This window comes from Indicator indicator, chromosome 8 (assembly GCF_027791375.1).
Source record: "Indicator indicator isolate 239-I01 chromosome 8, UM_Iind_1.1, whole genome shotgun sequence".
NCBI classification, from domain to species: Eukaryota; Metazoa; Chordata; class Aves; order Piciformes; family Indicatoridae; genus Indicator; species Indicator indicator.
Genome location: NC_072017.1, coordinates 33799614 through 33815037, shown reverse-complemented (window position 1 = coordinate 33815037; position 15424 = coordinate 33799614). Strand labels below are relative to the sequence as shown.

At 52.1% G+C, this 15424-nt stretch overlaps 1 protein-coding gene across 1 annotated transcript in view; it reads right to left on the bottom strand.

Moving 5' to 3' along the window:
* Positions 1-6807, bottom strand: part of DAPP1 (dual adaptor of phosphotyrosine and 3-phosphoinositides 1) — a 69225-nt gene extending 62418 nt beyond the window's left edge. Inside the window, exon 1 of the mRNA XM_054383187.1 lies at positions 6509-6807. Coding sequence (XP_054239162.1) covers positions 6509-6807 — 299 coding nt within the window. The remainder of the gene's footprint in view (positions 1-6508) is intronic.
* Between the last annotated feature and the right edge of the window lie 8617 nt (positions 6808-15424).

The window sequence follows — 15424 nt, the reverse complement described above, 5'->3', positions numbered from 1 at the left end:
TAACAAACATTTCAGCCATCGATTCTCGCAGGGGCTCAGTTACATGGGAATGCACTGTAGAGGAACAGGCAATGGCCAGATGATCTTGTCTCATCCTGGAAGGAAAAGTGGCCTCCCACTCAGAGGGCCTTGCCAAAGCCTTTGAATCCTGCAAACTAAAGCACTTGGGTTCGGGTCTTGAAATTCACCCTGCTCCAGAGACTCACTCTTTGGAAAGGTCTGGCGCCCACTAAAAGGGAGAGGTTTGCCAGGAAGTAGCCTGCATATGGTTCACATTTGCAGGTTGAGTGTTTAGAAGAGTCCTTCAGTCTCCTCAAGAGGATGGAAAAGTAAAGTTTCCCTTGGCTGGCAGTCTTCTCTCTGCAAGAAGGGCCTGACCCATCCAGGTGTGGCTTTATACTTAGGACCTTGTCAGACAGGCCCTTGCTAAATCCCAGAAGAGAGACCACTTTAGTGCAAACTACAAAAATCTCATTTTATTTCCACTTAGATTTGTTAGAAAATTTCCATTCCAAAGTGCATTTGTGGGTATTGTATTTCCTTTCAATATATCTGGGAGCCCTTGGAGATCTATAGAGTGTGCTGAGTTTCACCGTTCATTGCTAAACCACAGGTCCCCTGCTCCCTTCCCAAAGTGGCTTTTGCTCTCTCCTTCTCTGGTACGACTCCTCAGGGAAAATCACAGTGCTGTTTTCAGTTTTCCTTTCTACTTAACACACACATCTGAACTCTAGCCAATTACTTATTTGCTTTGATTTCAAGGATGATGTGCACCACAAAGCTGACTCTGACAATGTGCGATGTTATCAAAAGCTACTGAGACAAAAATGGAACCCAGTAGTATTCAAATACTATTCAGCCAAAATTAAAGCTTCTTCCTCTGACTGCATCATTCTTCATCTCTCTCTCTGAACCTAGAAAAAATTTTTTCCCTGTGTGCACAGAATGCAGCAGAATCATCCTGCTGTTTCCTTATATTCTGTGAAAGCCATAATTTCTTTCCACGCGAGAAGCATAACCTTTCCTGCAGGCCCTCTTAGTTACTAGAACTGTGTTTGTCTTCTCTGTGCAAATACTACTTCCATTTGTCTTCTGTATCAGCCTGATTAACTCCTTTGTTATTCCTACTTCAGTTCTGAAGAACTGTGACTGAACTCTTTAAGAACTGTGTAATGAGATACTAACATTTCTTAGCATTGATCAATTAGTATTTTCCCTTTCCCTAGTCAGAGAAATCCTAAATCCTTCCCCTCCTGCTATTCCTCCACCAGTTGTTCACTTTTCTGTCCATGTCTCAGTTAAAGGAAAAATACCCTATGCTTTCTTCTGCGTGGTCTCCCTAACCTCATCCTTAGCATCTTTATTCTGCTTTTAAGTGCCTCTTATCACATCTCTTTTAAATCTTACTTCCCTCCTACTTTCATGAGTGATGTATTTTAAGGTGCACAGATAATTCAGCCTGAGTTTTTCCCATCATCTTTACCTGTCTGATCTAACCTTGTAATGGCAAAGGGCAGAAGGTGGATGAACAGTGTGTATCTATTTTTTTTAACAACAAGAGCTTAAAAGTGGAGCACCTATTATGTTACAGAAGGCATTAAATATATAGATTTTGTGTGGTTGTCAGAACAGCTTCAGTAACGCTTCGCAACAGATTTGGATGCAGAAATCTTAGACATCAGTAGCTCTAGTGAGAGAGATTTAAAGATGGAAAGCACAAAAGTAATTGGTATTAATTAATGCAACTGAATATTGCTAGGATCATAAATATGACCCACGTTAGTTACTGATATCCAACGTTATTAAGTAAACCCACATTGATCTGATTATTAATCTATGGAGATGTCTTGCCAGCACAGAGCCAGAAACTGCTGTTTCCAAGAAGGCATGATGGAGCCACAGTTTTCCTCTGTACTTTTGACTGGGAGTAAAAAAGTCTAGCACTTTATTTGCTTGATGTGGAGTTTGTCTGGCAACAGTAAGAGATATAGAAAAACTTGAAAAAAAATCTCCATCCACACCTTTTCAAAGCTGTCAAAGAGCATTGATCCTTCATAAGGCAGTCCTACAGAGAAGCAGTCCTCAGGATCCTGGTCAGACCCTGGGTTCAAGTTTGGATATGATGAATGGAGGTAATTAAGCACCTCCAGAACAGGCTCTACAAAAGCCAACACTAAGGTAGCTAAGAGGAAAGGCTGAAGAGAAAGAATTAAGCCTAAACCCCTGTGGAATTTTACACTTTGCTCAGGGCCAGACTCACAGCAAATCATTTCTGAGGGGCTGGCACCGTGTCAGTGCAGAAATTTCTGACACAAAAAATGAAATGAGGAAATCCTTCTCATTTTCTCCCCCTCCTCTAGCAAGCATATGGTGATTTGAGCAATTAAGCTAAATGTTAGAGATTCACTTTTTCTGAAACACCTTAGGATTTAGGTAGCTCTGTACACGGTAGCAACCTCTTAGTGCCCTGGGAAACACACTGCTCTGACTGCCTAAGGCATACAAGCTTCCAGAGCTAGCCATAACTGAAAGTGGAAAAGAACAGGTGTAGATTTTATGTATGTATTTTTGTCATCAGGGCCACAAATTCCCTGAGGTGGAGACAAAGCTATGTTATAAACATACATATATGAGTGCTCCATTATGGTCTCAGCCTCAGTTGTGACAGTTATTGCCTGGTTTTGTTAAGATTCAGTAATTCTGTTCAAGATATCACCAAAGGAAAGTAGCAGAAAAATAAATTAAAAAAAAAACAAAACTCTCTGGACCATAGCTGGAAACTAGACTGTGGAAATAGATAAATAAAGAATCGAGTTTCAAGGCTCGTTTTGGTGGGGATCTTGTCTGGGGATCTTGGCAGCAATATAGGAACAACTGTTACAACTTAAAAAAAACCCCAACTCTGCTTTTAATTGTGCAGCTTTTGCGAGTGAAGATCTAGTTTGTTGTGTATTCTTAAGGCAGAAAAAACACATAGTAAGGAGGACAGCAAGGTGTGATTGATACCTGACACCCTGGTTTGAGATCAGAAGGTGGAGGCCGTGAGAATGAGGGCTGAAGACCTTGTTTGAGAGGAGGCATCTGGTAGAAGAGGCCAAGCAGGAGGCAGGGATTCTACCACTGGCTTCACTCACAGATGTGCAATGATCAGGGTTTAAAACCTAATGTGCTTCTGCATCCCAAGAGTTTGGACAGGACTGTATTTGAGGATCTACTCTTGATCCCCTGCTAATTAAATCCACAATGTCCCTTTAATAAGGTGTTAAAATGTTGTCTTTCTCTAGTTATGCTGTGTTTTAGTTACAGCTATGTGGGACAGAGAAGCAAGTCTAAAATGTGTGTGGAGGGGACACAAAACATGGCGAAGCTGTGTTTAGAGAATGGCCCTGCTGTTTACCACAGCTCTGTGAAGGACTGCACAGTTGTCACATGTACAGTTGAAGCTATGGGAACGAGGAAGAATAAGGCTGGGTAAGGCTAGTAATCTTGAGAGCTGGGGCCCAGCTTCTCACTGAAAACACAATTGAGGCAGGACAGCCTCATCAGAGATGGGAACCAGTTACCCTCAGTGTGTGTGACATGACTTGCTCCAAACCCTGTGAGTTTGAAGGATGTGTCTTTCTGTTGAAGTACCACCCAGTGCTTCAAGAAACAGCTGTCATGCTGTCTGTCAGTCTGCAGCCTAAGAAACTACCATGTATCTATGTAGGATCCTAAGAGGTTAGAGCCACCTCACTCGGTCTTCCTCTAGGCAGCAAAGAGACCCTTAACTGAAAAGGGATATGAAAACTGCCGTTGCTGCTGGCACCCTCACAAGCCACCACTTGGGCTCAGTAAAGGAGGGAGGCCGCTTTCCCTGTTCCAGGGGGAGCACTGTCTGGCTCTGGGCTGGGGTGAGGAGCTGGGAGCCCTGGGAAACCTTTGTTTTAATGGATGGTGCTGAAATGAGATCTAGGATGGCATAAGCTTCTCTGTCCTTGCATCCCTCTGGCATCCCTGGCAGAGCTGCACTCTGTGCCCCTCCTGCCAGTGCATGCAGCTGTGAGGGCATGGATGCTGCCCAACAGCCATTCACTCGCCCAAGCCTGTGGGTGCTTATTTGCTTTTTAAGCTGTGTATTTAGGCTGTTTTCTGCACCGTATACCCTGAGGGCTGCTCCTCAGTGCTGCTGGTTTTCGTCCTTTTCTCCTCTTCAGCGTTTAACAGCTTGCCTTTTCCTTCCGCGGCTCTTAAGTGGGTTTTGGTGTGTCCTCCTGGGGATCGCTCGGTAAAGCCCTCAGCCACCAAAGGTCAGGCGTGCCATAGAAATGTCTATTAATAGGTCTTAGGTGCTGCTTATGTCTAAAGCAGCGTTTCCTGGAAAAAGGCACCTTGGGTCCCCTGGCCAGTGGCTTTCTATACCAGCTGCGAAGGTGCAGGGCCAAGCTGGGATCCATGGGGTGCCCCTCTACAACACACTCGCTGTGAGTGGGGACACAGGGTACAGGGGGGCGGTTTAAGGAAGAAGCAAAGCTGTTCAGCCACTGCTCTGCGTGTGGGACGTGGGTGAATTTGGTGCAGCAAGCTTGCGTGCTCAGCCGGTGCTCCGGGCGCTGCTCCTTTCGGCCGGTGCCGCTGGCTCCAGAGGGAGCCAGCGCAGCTGTGTATTTGCAGGCAGGGGCAACTCTCCTCTGCGAAGGGGTGCCCGGTCCCCTTTATTCTGGAAAACACCACGTTTAAAATAGGATTTTGTTCAACCTGTGTTAAGTGACGCCGGCTCTATGTATAGTCCGTGCCCTGGGCTCGGCGAAGTGACGCCCATTTCTGAAAAAGCCGGGGCGACCAGGACCCGTCCTGGGCTCCTCCGCGGGGCGAGCAGCCACCTGCGGCTGACTGCGCTGCGAAACGCGCTGAATCCGGTGCGGGGCAGCCGATCCCGGCCCGACCCGACCCCTCCGCCCCCCGGTGGCGTGGTCCGCTCGGGCCGAGAGCCGGCGTGCCGGGCGGAGGAGGGGAGGGCAGGAGGTGGGCGGCCCGCTGCCCCCCCCGTCCCCACAGCGTTGCCTCTCCCTGCCGGAACGTGCCTGCCCACCCTTTCGGGTCACTGCCGCGCCCCGACGGCCCCGGCATGGACGCGCCCAGCCAGCCACCCGCCGGCCCCCGAGCCGGCCCCGAAGGCGCGGCGGCGGGACGGGGCTCGAGCCCGGAGACGGATACCGAGAAGGAGGCGGCAGCGTACGTGGAGATCCGCGGGTTGCCGCGGGGCCCGCAGGAGAGCGACAAGCCCCCCGAGCTGGCCCCGGCCGGAGGCGCGGAGCGATCGGCGGATCCTGCATTGGAAAGTGGAATCGGCGGGACGAGGGATGGCGACGGCTCGGCGAGTGGCGGGCCGCCGGGCGCGCCCGCGGGGCCAGCATCCTCGGGCGGCGGGAACAATCGCCCACCTTCCCCGGGCGCGGTGGCTGCGGCGGGATGCGGCGCTGACTCCGGCTCCGGAGAGGCCGCGGGGAGCGGCGGGCCCCCGGCGGCGGGGGGCTGCTTGGAGTCGTCCTCCTCATCCTGCCCTTCGCCGCTGACCAAGGCGGGGAACTTTCCCGCAATGGGTGACCTGGTGTCGACGGAGGGCAAGACCTCGTCATCTTCTTTCGGCTACGAAAGCGAGGAGGACGAGCACGGGGGGCGAAAGGCGGCCCCCCCCGCAGCCCCCCCGGGCATCCCCCCCAGTGGCGGCCGCGACGAGGCGCACTATATCAGCACGCAGGAGATCCAGCTGAGCGAGGTGGACCACGACATGGACTTCGACGCGGGGCTGGCCGCCCGCTGGGACTTCGAGGACAACAACGTGATCTATTCCTTCGTGGACTACGCCTCCTTCGGGAGCGACGAGACCCCGGGGGACACGCCGACAGAGGAGGAGGAGAATAGCTGCTACCTCAGCACGACCACCAGCGACCCCAACAACCAGACGGACAGCATCGACAATACCAGCAGCACCGAAATCGTTAGCCTTACATCCGAACAGGACACCCCCGGCGGGGACAAGCACGCCAGCTCGGGAGAAAGCCGGTCCAAGCAGCCCGGCCGCCCCGGCGGGAGCCCGGCCGCCCAGCTTCTCCTATCAATCAAAGCCGCTTCCCGGGCTATAAATGAGTCTAGCAACGTGCGCGGAAAGCAAAACACTATTTATGCTGCCAAGCATGAAGGCGACATGAGCGTCCGTGTCCCCGCAGCTCCTGAAAGCAATGCGAATGTAAAAGCTGATGCGGTCCGCGACCACGCGAAAAAGTTCATCGCGGTGCCGGCTCGGCTGCAGACGCGGTGTGGGGCGGGCAGGGCTGGGGAGCATTCGAGCGGCGCCTCCAGCGCCGTCAGCGAGCTGGACGATGCCGACAAAGAAGTGCGAAACCTGACGGCCAGGGCGTTCCGTAGCCTGGCATACCCCTACTTCGACACCCTGCGCCCCAGCTCTCGTGCCTCCACCGCCTCCCTGTCCGACAATGCCCTGGGCATCAACCGCTGGTCCACCTACCTGGACCTCAAGTGCGGCAGCCTGGGGCCGAGAGCCGAGCCCAGCCTGCTGCGCTCCGGCCGCTCGCAAACCAAAGCTCTCGAGTTCGTGGTCAGCAAGCTCGACGGGGAGATCGCCCACGTCGAAACGCCGCGGCGGCTGCGGGCGGGCTCCCGGGTGGTGACCCTGCTGGATTTCGGCGATGCCCGCAGGGCCGGGCCGCCCCGACAGGCGGGCGGGGGGGAGCCGCCGGCGGCGGAGGGTGGCGGCGGGCCCAGCAAGAAGTCGAAGTTCGCCTCCAGCCTCCTCAAAAACATCATCTCCAAGAAGATGCAGCTGGAGCACGAGTTCAAGATGGAGCGGGGCGAGATCACCGACACCTCCAACACGGGGCTGGTAGCCGGACGGGAGCCGGAGCCCACCGGCGGCGGCCGGGAGCGGCAGCGGGAGGGCGGGGATCAGCAGCAGCGCTCCCGGCACTCGGAGGGCGGCTCGGACTACGTTGCAGCGACAGCGGAGGAAGCGGGCGAGGGCGGCGGCGGCGGCGGCCGGTCGCCGCCCTCTAAGACGTCGCCTCCTCGGGAGGGGAGCCGTAGCCTGGAGCGGGCGGTGTCCGAGGAGCTGTGCGAGGTGAAGCGCAGCGCCTCTGAGGCCATCAAGGCCACCTTCCTCCGCAGCCAGAACAGCGCCTTCAGGTCCTGGAAGGAGAGAGAGGCGGAAAGGAAGGAGGAGCGGGCGCCCGTCGGCAAGCTGAAGCTCTCCCCCAGGCACGACTGGCGGGCCGACTTGGGCGAGATATCCGCTGGCAAGTCTACTAAGATGTCCCGCCTGTTCGTCCCCACCATTCAGCACAACCCCCGGGAGAAGGAGCCCGGCAAGAGAGCGACCAAATGCTCCGCCGCTGCCACCTCCTCTTCCTCCTCGCCCCCTACTGCCAAGGCCAAAGTCCCCGAGATAAAGATCAGCCTGGGGAGCCTGCAGCAGCCCCAGGACACCGCCTTCAGCATCGCCCAGCTACTGACGCCGCAGATCGCGGGCCGGCCGCCGGAGGAGAGCAGGGGCCAGCATCTCAAGCTGCCCAAGGCCGGCGACGGGTCCGACAAAGTGCCCCAGTTCCTGGTGCGCGACGTGAGGGACAGCAAACACAGAGCCCAGGGGCAGCTCCACCAGGTGCGGGACGTGCGGAAGCTCATCAAAAGTTCCTACAACTACGACTCGGGGGATAACAGCAGCGACAAAGGCAGCGGTGCCTCCGACCAGGGCGGCTCAGAGCAGAAACCCCGGCAGCAGCTGGTCATCGCCGGTGTCCCTAGGTCCCTCTCCCCCGTGGTCATCACCTGCCAGGCGGTCGGCCACGCCAACACTAAGCCCACCGAGGCGGAGGCCAAAACGCCGGGCAGAGCGCCGGCCTGCCCCCCGGAGGGCACCGTGCTGGTGCACCGCACGTCGGGGAGGCTGCCGGTGGCTACTATCGCCCCCAACAAGAGCGACCCGCGCCAGCCGGCCGTGCTAAAGATCGTCTCCAAGTCCGCTGCGCCCTGGCGGCACCAGCCACCGCCCGTCGAGCGGAGCCGGGGAGCGGAGGAGGACCCGCGGGAGGAGAGCAAGGCAGCGGCGCCGGTGCAGAACGCACTGGAGAAGCTGACGGCGGCGGTGCGGAGCATGGAGGAGCTGTACAGCTTCAACAAGCGCGAGTGGAAGCGCAAGAGCGACCCGCTGCCCATCACTGACAGCCACGTCCTCTCCCTCATCACCAGCCAGGAGCGGGGCCCCGGACCTCGGCCGACCCCTTCTGCCACCGCCACCGCCGCCACCGTTCCCCTTTCGCCGCCGCAGGCAGATAAGGTAGAGGAGCCGTCGGGCAAGGGACCGGGCAGTGAGCGGCTATCCCGCCGCCTCTCTAGTAACGCCGCTGACAAAGTCTCGGCCAAGACGGCCGCCTTTGAGAGCTTGGTTCGACAGCGGACGCGCGGCCCGCCACCCCCCCGCGCCGAGCCCTCCGCCGCCCCCCGCGCCCTCCTTACCCTCCGCGGAGCAGGGGGAACCGGAGCCGGGGCCCCTGCGCCGGTCAAGCTCCCGTCCGAGGGCGGTCTGCGAAGCCAGGCGGCGCCTCGTTCAGCCCGGCTATCTGCGGGCGGTGGCGGCGATGCGGAGCGTGGCCCGGACTGCGGAAACTACTTGGCCCTGCCGCTGAAGGCGGCCGCGGAGCCCGGCTCCCCCGCCTCGCCGGTACCAGCGTCGGGGGCGGGCGGGGCCGTCCGCCCCAGCCCGGTATCGGCGACAGCGGCGGCGGCGGCGCTGTGCAACCTGCAGCCCTTCAGCACCGCCAAGCGCCCCGGCAGTCCCGGACACCCGCCCGCCGAGGAGCCCCCCGTCTCAGCCCCGCCGCCCGCCGAGGGTACCCCCGCCACCCTCTACCGCCCGCCGCTGCCGTTTGCCACCCTGCCTGGCGCCGCGCCGCCGCCGCTGCTCTGTTTCTCACCCTCCATGCCCTCCACGGCCACAGCGGCCGAGCCCTTCCCACAGACGCAGCGCAAGGTGCTGCTGGACGTGAGCACGGGGCAGTACTACCTGGTGGACACGCCAGTGCAGCAGCCCCTCAAGCGGCGTCTCTTCGACCCCGAGACCGGGCAGTACGTGGAGGTGCCAGTGCCCCAGCAGACAGCTGTCGCCCCTGTCCCGCTGCCCCTCTCACCCCTGGCCCTCAATGCTGGGGCCTATGGTGCCACGTACATGCTCTATCCAGGCCTTCTGCCCGCTGCTGCCATGCTGCCTGCCAGCGCCCTGCCACGCCCGCTGTCTCACCCGGGCAGCGATGCCAGTGCCCCGGCTGAGCCTGGCAGTCCGGCAGTGGCAGAGGCCGCTTTCCCCGAGAGCCCCTACTATGTGGCTACTGGGAAGTGCCCACCGCCAGCAGGACGCACAGCAGCTGAGACGAAGCCAGTCATCAGCATCACCGCGCCAGCCACCGGCCCACGAATCGTCGCGCCCCCCTCCTTCGATGGCACGACCATGCGCTTTGTGGTGGAGCACAGGTGAAGAGTGCAGGTGAGTGGGGACAGGCTGCTAAGTGTGCTGGTCACCAGCGACAGTTACAGGCCAAGTGGCTTATCTGCCAAGTGAGAGCTGTGCCACAGCTTCTCCTCAAGGTGGGTGAGTCAAGGAGCAGGGGCCTGCGAGCAGGCCTTCACCGTGACTTAAAACTCAGGCGTAGGATAGAAGCACAAAGGTTGTGCATGCCCATTGGTGCTGCTCAGTATCCCTCGCAGCAGGTAAAATGCCTGCTTGTTTTAGCCTGGAGGCAGTTTTGGTAGAAGGATGCTATAGCTGCTTGTTATGCAGCCTGTGTTTGTGCAGCCCTGTGTCTGAGGGAACCTGTCTCAGTAGATCCCCTTGCTCCTGGGGAGGAGAGTGGAGCTGAGTACCCCCCCTGGACCCACCTTGCAAATCCACGGAACAGCCCCTCTGCCTCGGCAACATGTTCCCCCTTTCTCACCTTTCTCCTCTTCCTTCCAAGAGGAGGCAAGCACCCTTCTCACTGCCCTGAATGCCTGTTAGTTTCCATCCTCAGGAAGAGCAGGAGAGAGGTCTGATGGAGGCAAACCCTTATTTCAGGTTCTTCTTGACAGTAGGATGAGAGAGTGAGGTCTACATGAGTAGACCTTGATGGTGCTCCCTGGTGGTATGGTGCTACTGTCATGAGCAGGGGTGCCCACAGCTGTCTTTGCTGTGGGAGGGCTCCAGTGCAGCCTGTGGGCACTGCTGCAGATCACAATTTCACACTGCTACCCCGAGCTTGGCCAGCCACCATCCCGCCAGTGTCTGGTTACTTAGGGCTGTGACCCAGGGCCAGCCTCCAAATAGGGATGCACATGCAGGGCCATTTAGTGCCTGTTCTGGAGCAAGGAAAAGGGCAGAGATGAGGCATACAGTATGTGTTGAAACCAGGGTGCAGACTGTCTTGCACAAAATAATCATGGAACAATGAGATTTTATTTTTAAATTCCTGAAATACTTAGAAAGGGTCTTCAGGATGGTTGCCTCTGCTCCTGTTGCCTCTTGCATTAAACACGTGGCACATCTAAAGTGCAGTATTGGGCAGGGCTACCTAAGTTGTGGCTTACTAAAGACTCTTCAGGCTTGTGTGCTTGAGGGTGAATGTTCCAGTATTTGGGTTACCTTTCTTCGCTTCTGTAAGGTTTTTTTCAGTTTGCATCATCTACTACTACCTAGTAGATTATTCCTTGAATGAAACTTAACTGAAATGATTTACACACTTATCTCTTCTCTGATAGTAAATATTTTTGTCTTGAAATTGACATTCTTTCATCCTGGATAGAAATGAAATTGTTTTCATTGGCCCTTATGGGGTCACTCAGGACAGGCAAAGTACCGATTCAAGTAGAGCTGTGCTGTGCTACTTGAATTGATCTTGTCAGTAAAGCTTTGATAGAGTATCTGGGTAAAATGGGAAAGGGTATTTGATTTTTTCCTTTTGTTCTGTAGGCTGAATTCAGGCTGCTAGCACAAGGAATGTGATTTCAGTTCAGGGACTTGCTGTTTTTGTGAAGGTGTGGTATATAGTATATGTATATCTATTTTGCAGCAGCTGTTTAAACAAAAGGCTCTAGCTTTTCTGGCATCACTCTGTTTTGCTCCTTGTTTCCCAGGAGGTTATCCTGCCAGGTCCCACAGGTAGCTTGCCTGGAGTGTCTGTTGTGTCAAATTGCTCTTTATTATTGGCAAAGTTAGTAGCTGCAACAAAAACTCTGCCTTTTGGTGTTATGTCAGAGCTCTACCATTGTGAGACAGCTGTGAAAGCTGCCTCCAAAAAACAGGGATGCAAAAACATGCATAGTCCTTACAGAAGGCCATTCAGCACTTTGCAGATTTTCATCAGTTACCATTAATGATGCCTAGATACACAGATAACAACACCAGGATAATACAGAGAGCGATGCCCCCTTCCTACCATCCCAGACCTGGGGAGGTAGGTGTCTTGCTGGTGTTTTTCCTCTCAACTTGTTCTGAAATCGAGTAAACAAATCATTTTAATAGTATGCTGCAAGATGCATTTAGCTTGTCATCAGACTTGGGTTATTCATACAGCTTTCAGTGGAAAATGAGGTGCATGCCAGAGAGGAACTGCATCTGTAGCCTTCTTTCCCTAATTCTGTTCTGCCTTTGTACCTACTAAAGGTTTTCATTCACCTGTATAGCTTTCACATCCCTGTAGATAATTTCTTCTATTCTTCTCTCTTTTATTATCTGTCCTTTTTTTTTTTTTTCTTCCCCTTATCTTCCTGTACCTCTTTTGTCTTTCTCTTCCTAATTAAACAGTTTGTTTGCTTGGGGTAGTATTTTTCCCTAACAAGAACAGGACTAAAGTTGCACATGAATCAAGGGGTGACCTGGTGAGTTGTGGGTATTTTGGGTTTTTTTTTTAGGGGGAGTTTTTTTAGTTGGTGGTGGTGGTGGTTATTGGCTTTTTTTTGTTGTGGTTTTGGTTTTGTTTTTTTCATTTCAATTGCTTTCACATTAGATCAGGGTTTTTTTTGTTTGCTTTTTGTCTGTTTGGGGTTTTGTTTGTTTGTTTGGTTGGTTTTTTATTGCAGCAATGCTGTGAATATCCTAAAATGGATTTTGAAACAACCAGGTTTCATCATGAGCAAGGGATTTGAATAAAATACCATCCCTTTACATCCCTTTTTCTTATCTGCCAAAATAAGCTGAGTGAATGCTCTCCCTTTCTGCTCCTGTATTTCTTTCTGCACATAATGTCTTCCTCCCTTCTTTACTCTGTTCTTTTCACATCTTCATTTAGAAACTATGTCACCATGTCACTGCTCCATCCTGGGTCTCTCTCATCTCTTGGAGATGTGTGATAGAGCTAACTTGAAGCTTTGGTGGTGGTGGTATGATGCCTTGAGATCGCTTTTCTCCCTCTTCTTTGCTTACAGTAGTTGGTGAGCTTTTGGCAACATAGTGCTTGCCTATTGCATTTTGTCCTTCACATGGAAAAGCTCTGATGTTAGTTTTCAGTTCTAGTCAGCTCACCAGTCTGCTGCATCCGAACCTGGGCAGCACTGACTTATGGTGACCAGATTGCTGAAGGGAGTGCCTTCCCAGCCTGAATGAATGAAAAATGTGGTTTTAACTTTCATATCTGTTCCCACATTCTACTCTGCACAGTTTTTGCCTTGTGTTAGGTCAATAAATGAGAAAATGACATGTAGCAGAGTAGAATATAACCATAGTAAATTATACTGCTAAGAGCAGTAGGATGTTTTGCCTTGCTCTGTCCAGATGTGCACCAACTGACATCATCTTACAGTTACAGGAATGTATGGAGAAGGTAGGCTAAGTCAAATGTGAGCAGTTCTGTCACGGTAGTTAAAAAATAGACTTATTAGTTGTGTTCCTCCCTACTTGTCATCAGACAATCCATGCCTGCCTTTAAAAATTGTTTTGTGTGGGTAGCATATGCAAATTATTTTATAAAGTCTCATGAACTGATTTTTTAAAAAATGTTTAGTTACGTGTTGTTCAGCAGAACCTAGCCTACATTAAGTCAAAAGTCAACTTACAGTGACGTGTGCAGTACGTATGGTTTGTTTGCTGTCATCCTTTGCCGAGAATTTAGACTTATAGAATTGTCAGGGTTGGAAGGGACCTCAAGGATCATCCAGTTCCAACCCCCCAGCCACTAGATCAGGTTGCTCTGAGCCACATCCAGCCTGGCTTTAAAAACTTCCAGGGATGGGGCTTCTACCACTTTCCTGGGCAACCTGCTCCAGTGTCTCACCACCCTCATGGTGAAGAACTTCTTCCTAACATCCAATCTGAATCTACCCATTTCTAGTTTTGCTCCATTCCCCCTGGTCCTATCATTACCTGAAACCCTAAAAAGTCCCTCCCCAGCTTTCTTGTAGGCCACAATAATGGAGCCTTCTCCTCTCCAGAATGAACAACCCCAACTCTCTCAGTCTGTCCCCACAGAAGAGGAGCTCCAACCCTCTGATCCTTCTCGTGGCCCTTCTCTGGACACGTTTCAGCACATCCATATCCTTATTGTAATAGGGGTTCCAGAACTGGATACAGTACTCCAGGTGAGGTCTCACCAGAGCAGAATAGAGGGGGAGAGTCACCTCCCTCAACCTCCTGGCCACAATTCCCTTGATGCAGCCCACGATACTATTTGCTTTCTGGACTGCAGGTGCACACTGGTGGCTCACGTAGAGCTTCTCATCCACCAGCACCCCCAAGTCCTTTTCTTCAGGGCTGCTCTCAAGCCAGTCACTGCCCAAGCCATATTGGGTTGGCCAGATGCAGGACCTTGCACTTGGATTTAGAAAAGCACCTGACCAATTTTAGTGGGAAATATAGGAATATTCCAAGAACTAAAAAGGCTTCAGTATTTTATCTAGTAAATTAGTCTATAGATAAGCATGAGCTCACCTTCAAATCAGTAGGTAGCATTTCAGTAGCACTTAGTCTTCATACCAGTAAAAGGCAATGGTGAGCTCAGTGACTCTTCTTGCCTGGGATGCTTTCTTTCTTGAGTCAGTATTTAAGTCTTAACTTCACAAACCTCAGAGCACATGATTACAGGTTGGTTCATACATTTTCATATGTTCATATGTTTTTGCTTGTACATCTGCCATACTGGATGTTGTGTGGTTAGTAAGCAAAGTGCTGAGATCTTGAGTTTAAGCAGATGGATCACTTAAATCCCGGATGGATCACTTTGTCCTTTTTCTGCCTATGTGTCTGGGTTCTGCAGGACCAGTCCCACAGGGAACCATGGGGTTGTAAAGCATCACGCATTTCACACCAAGGATTGATTCTGATCAAAAATCAGGCTGCCCAACCACTGACTTACTTTAAAAAGTGGATCCTATTCATCTGATTTAGTAGCTTAGGAAATAAGTAGTAAGGATAGTGTAACAATGAAGAAGACACTGTACACTTCTCTGGAGTAGTGAAGATTGCTCAAGTGGCTGTGGCAGCTCTCTAGCAGTGTATCCTTTATTAATGATGCTTCTCTGTTGTTTTTTCAGGGCTCAAGGAAGAACCACACTCCTTTCATCTGAACTCGTTAACTCCAAACATTCATCCTAAAAACCACTTCTACAGCTTTCTAATTTTTTTTGCTTCATCATACAAAACAAGTGTGTAAGTTTCATGTTTTCTCCTAAATACTGCCTCCCCTCCCCACCCCCAATTTGGAGTACACGCAAATGTAATTATGCAAGCAACACTAAACTACTTCATTATTTACTTTCTGCAAATTTGTTTTCATATTGAACCCAATCTGCTTCTCAAAGGTTTAGGTGTTGCCTCTGTAGCACCACTGCAGCTGTTTAGAAAACACAGGTTGTAAATGCAGCAGTGTTTTGGTGTGGGTCCACGCACAGCTTTGTCCAGGTCCCTGGAACATGTTGTGATGATCCAGTGCAACCCTGCAGCTCTTTAAAATACCCAAAGCCCTCAGCTCTCTCCCGTTGCAGTAAATGAGGGTCTTCCCTGTAGATTTCAGTGACAATTTGCAATCAGATGTCTGTTTTATACTCTGTACTTCTGCAATTGGAATTGCAAATGGAGACGTCTGTAGTCCTAGCATTATCTTTGGCAAGGTTCAAAACAGAGAAGACATTTAATTGCTTTCGTTTTTTTGTTTGCTCCTCTGTACTGTGTTGAACACCACAAGTTGCCTTAATTATGACAGTGTTTAAAATACAGGAAAGCCAGAAATCAAATGTGGTATTTTTAGATCCTTGTTCTAAAGGAGAGGACAGCATTTACTTTTCTTCAAGACTGCAGTATATTCTTCCTTAAAGTGCAGCACTGCTGAAAACATCCTGCTACTGATTCCCCTGTAAGAGCAGGTGTTTTAATGTTACAGCCCCAGTAATGTGTAGTCATTTCTTTAGCTGT